This window comes from Cyprinodon variegatus, unplaced genomic scaffold (genome assembly GCF_000732505.1).
Source record: "Cyprinodon variegatus isolate N-32 unplaced genomic scaffold, C_variegatus-1.0 Scaffold7, whole genome shotgun sequence".
NCBI classification, from domain to species: Eukaryota; Metazoa; Chordata; class Actinopteri; order Cyprinodontiformes; family Cyprinodontidae; genus Cyprinodon; species Cyprinodon variegatus.
The window spans coordinates 2985730-2988446 of NW_015150460.1; the positions used below are offsets into that span (position 1 = coordinate 2985730).

Here is a 2717-nt window from a genome sequence, read left to right on the forward strand (position 1 = left end):
ATTTTTAGCAAAAAGATCATGCATGTTACAGGAAAGCATAAAAAAATAATGCATTTTGCTAACAAAAACTTCCCCCTTTCTTTCTCTTCACAGAGTCGACGTCACAGAGGTGCAGATTGCCATCATAATCATGTACCTGATGTCTGCTTTTGGGGGTGTGAGCCTTTGGGAAACTATGGTAATTGAAAACTTCACTCTTTTTTTTTTTCTCACATGCAAAAACATTATAGGCACGCAGGGATGTTTTCATGTCACCTGAGTCAAGAACAGTTCATGCCTTTCTAGTTTTAGTTTTTTTTTTCTAGCTTTTAAATAGAATTTGTGTTTTACTTTCACTCTTTGCTGCCTTTGGAGGCTTGACTTTACATCACTTGAGAGAAGTGCGAAGGTAAATATAGGTAGGAAACGCCGTGCCAGCAGGTCATCTGTCGGACATGATCTGGCTCAAAAAGCTGATGATGTCACCTGCATTTTTGTTTTTGTTCTTTTCCTTTTTCTTTGCTTTGTGCTGCCATCACGCTCAGCATGCTGCAGCTCGCGTTTAAGGGAACGTTTTTCATCCGATTGATTCCATCCTTCTGCGTTTCTATAGTTGCCTGTTATAGGAGTGCAGCTGAACGTTTTCCCCATCTTGGGCATCATCGGCGGCGCCTTGTACTCCTGCTACAACTACTTCTATGTGATTCTGAATGGAGGAGTTGGAAAGAACGGCTCTACTGTGGCTGTAAGTGGTGTCCTACATGTGCATTTATATATTCTGTATTGATGCTAATAACCTCTCTCTGTTTAGGACACCAGCGTCTTAACTCCTGGTCTTCACATCGGCCTTGTCCTCACGCTGGCCTTCATCATTTTCAAGAAGTCCTCCAGCCATCTGTTTGAACACCACCCCTGTCTGTACCTGCTAACCTTCGGCATGGTCATCTCCAAGATCTCCAACAAGCTAGTGGTAAGCCTGATGCTTTGAGATCGACATAAAAAAGCAAAAGCTGTTATTAGATCCCTATTTTATTTCTAAAATGTTATTTATCTCATGTGTAGATAGCGCACATGACCAGGAGCGAATTACATCTTCCAGACACAGCCTTCATCGGACCTGGCCTCCTCTTCCTCAACCAGTACTTTAACAGCTTCATTGACGAACACATCGTCCTCTGGATCGCTATGGTTAGTACTGAACAAACGAGTAAGGCGGCAACCGCTACATATTTTAAGAGGATTAGACCACAGTATTCTTTGTTTCAGCTGAAAATAGTCAAACAATTCTCTGCAACATAAAAGGCAAAACGGTTGAAAAATAATTGGATTTACTATTTAAGCTATCTGTAACCCAGCTAGCATGAAGATATAGCTTATCTGTAAAAAAAAAACTACTACTCAGAAACCAGCTAAGCGCTCTGTCACTTCCCGATCTGTCCTGAAAGCATGATGCGTCCTGCGCATGCGTGAACAGAATAACAAGATCCGGATCGCTGAAAAACGACATAATGGTACTGAAAATACTTATTTATACACTTAAAACATTAAAGACTGCTAAACTATATTGTATAGAAAATATTGAAGACTTTTCTGGAAAAAATGGCCGTTTTAGATTCTCTCCATTGTATTGCGTGACATCATCATCGGACATGCTCAGAGCAGTCACAGTAATGTTCAAAAGGTTATTTCAAAGTGTATTGCTTTTTTGTTTTGTTTTTAGAACAATCAATGTTTACGCAAATGCAAAAAAATATTCAGAAGGAACCCCCCTGCCAGAAAAAGACAAAAAATTAAGTATTGCCTACCCGAAAGTTGTTCTGTTTGTGCATGCGCAGGACGGATCAGGTAGTGACAGGCTCCAAATTTGTTAGCTAAAGCAGAAGGGAAATCATATTTAAATGTCAAATCATTCTGGCTTTAAAATGTATATAAATGTACTCAAATGTCAGAACATTTCTATTTTTAAAAGAATCCTGTCCTGAAATCTGTGGGGTTTTTTCGTTATCTTATGCAGGCCAGTTAGATATATGTCAGCGTGTACACCTTAAATTCGGCCAATCATATAGCCAAGGTCATGTGTCAATCAAATTTCTTCTGTCGGGAATGGACGTCTGTGTCTTCGGCAGGCGTAGAGCTAACAGAACTGGCAGCGTTGCGAGGCAAGGGCTCAAACATGTACGGCTGTAAGCCTTCTACACCAAACCAGGCTTCTGCCGCCCTGGCGTCCTCTTCCACAACATCTTCGTCCTGCTTTCCTCCTCTAAATAAAAAAGTTATGACGGAGGAGACTCATCCAAGACCTCTGACACAAAACTCTCCTCCTCTTGCATGTTTCCGCTGTCCATAGCGTTCCTTGACAGCGTCGTTTCTAAGTCACCAATTTAGTGCTACTTGGTCCCAATGTAATTTCCCATTGAGAACCTGCTAGCACTAAGTTGCTAACTGGTTAGAAAGATGCTTCTGAGACACCAGCCACAACCAAATTTGCTTGCGAACCTTCCACCACAACAGTCCCGCCCCCTTGATACATGATCAATCACATTCACTTTATTCACTCTTGTAAAGTCGGGCACCATTTGGGAGAATTTGGAAATGCAACGGTTGGAACAGCCGCTTTCCTACGACTTTAAGCTAAAAGCTATTTAAGTAGTACCTAGCTTGGCTAGCAACTACCTTTAGCCATGAACAGCTAATCAGAATCCAGTGAGGAGGTCCTTTTTCTTAAGCTAATAGCTAGC

General features: G+C 41.4%; 1 protein-coding gene across 1 annotated transcript in view; it reads left to right on the plus strand.

The window, feature by feature from the left end:
• Nucleotides 1-2717, plus strand: part of LOC107085961 (cholinephosphotransferase 1) — a 12889-nt gene that overhangs the window by 6710 nt on the left and 3462 nt on the right. The window contains exons 4-7 of the mRNA XM_015376662.1: nucleotides 94-178; nucleotides 593-724; nucleotides 791-949; nucleotides 1042-1167. Of these exons, the coding sequence (XP_015232148.1) occupies nucleotides 94-178; nucleotides 593-724; nucleotides 791-949; nucleotides 1042-1167 (502 nt within the window). The remainder of the gene's footprint in view (nucleotides 1-93; nucleotides 179-592; nucleotides 725-790; nucleotides 950-1041; nucleotides 1168-2717) is intronic.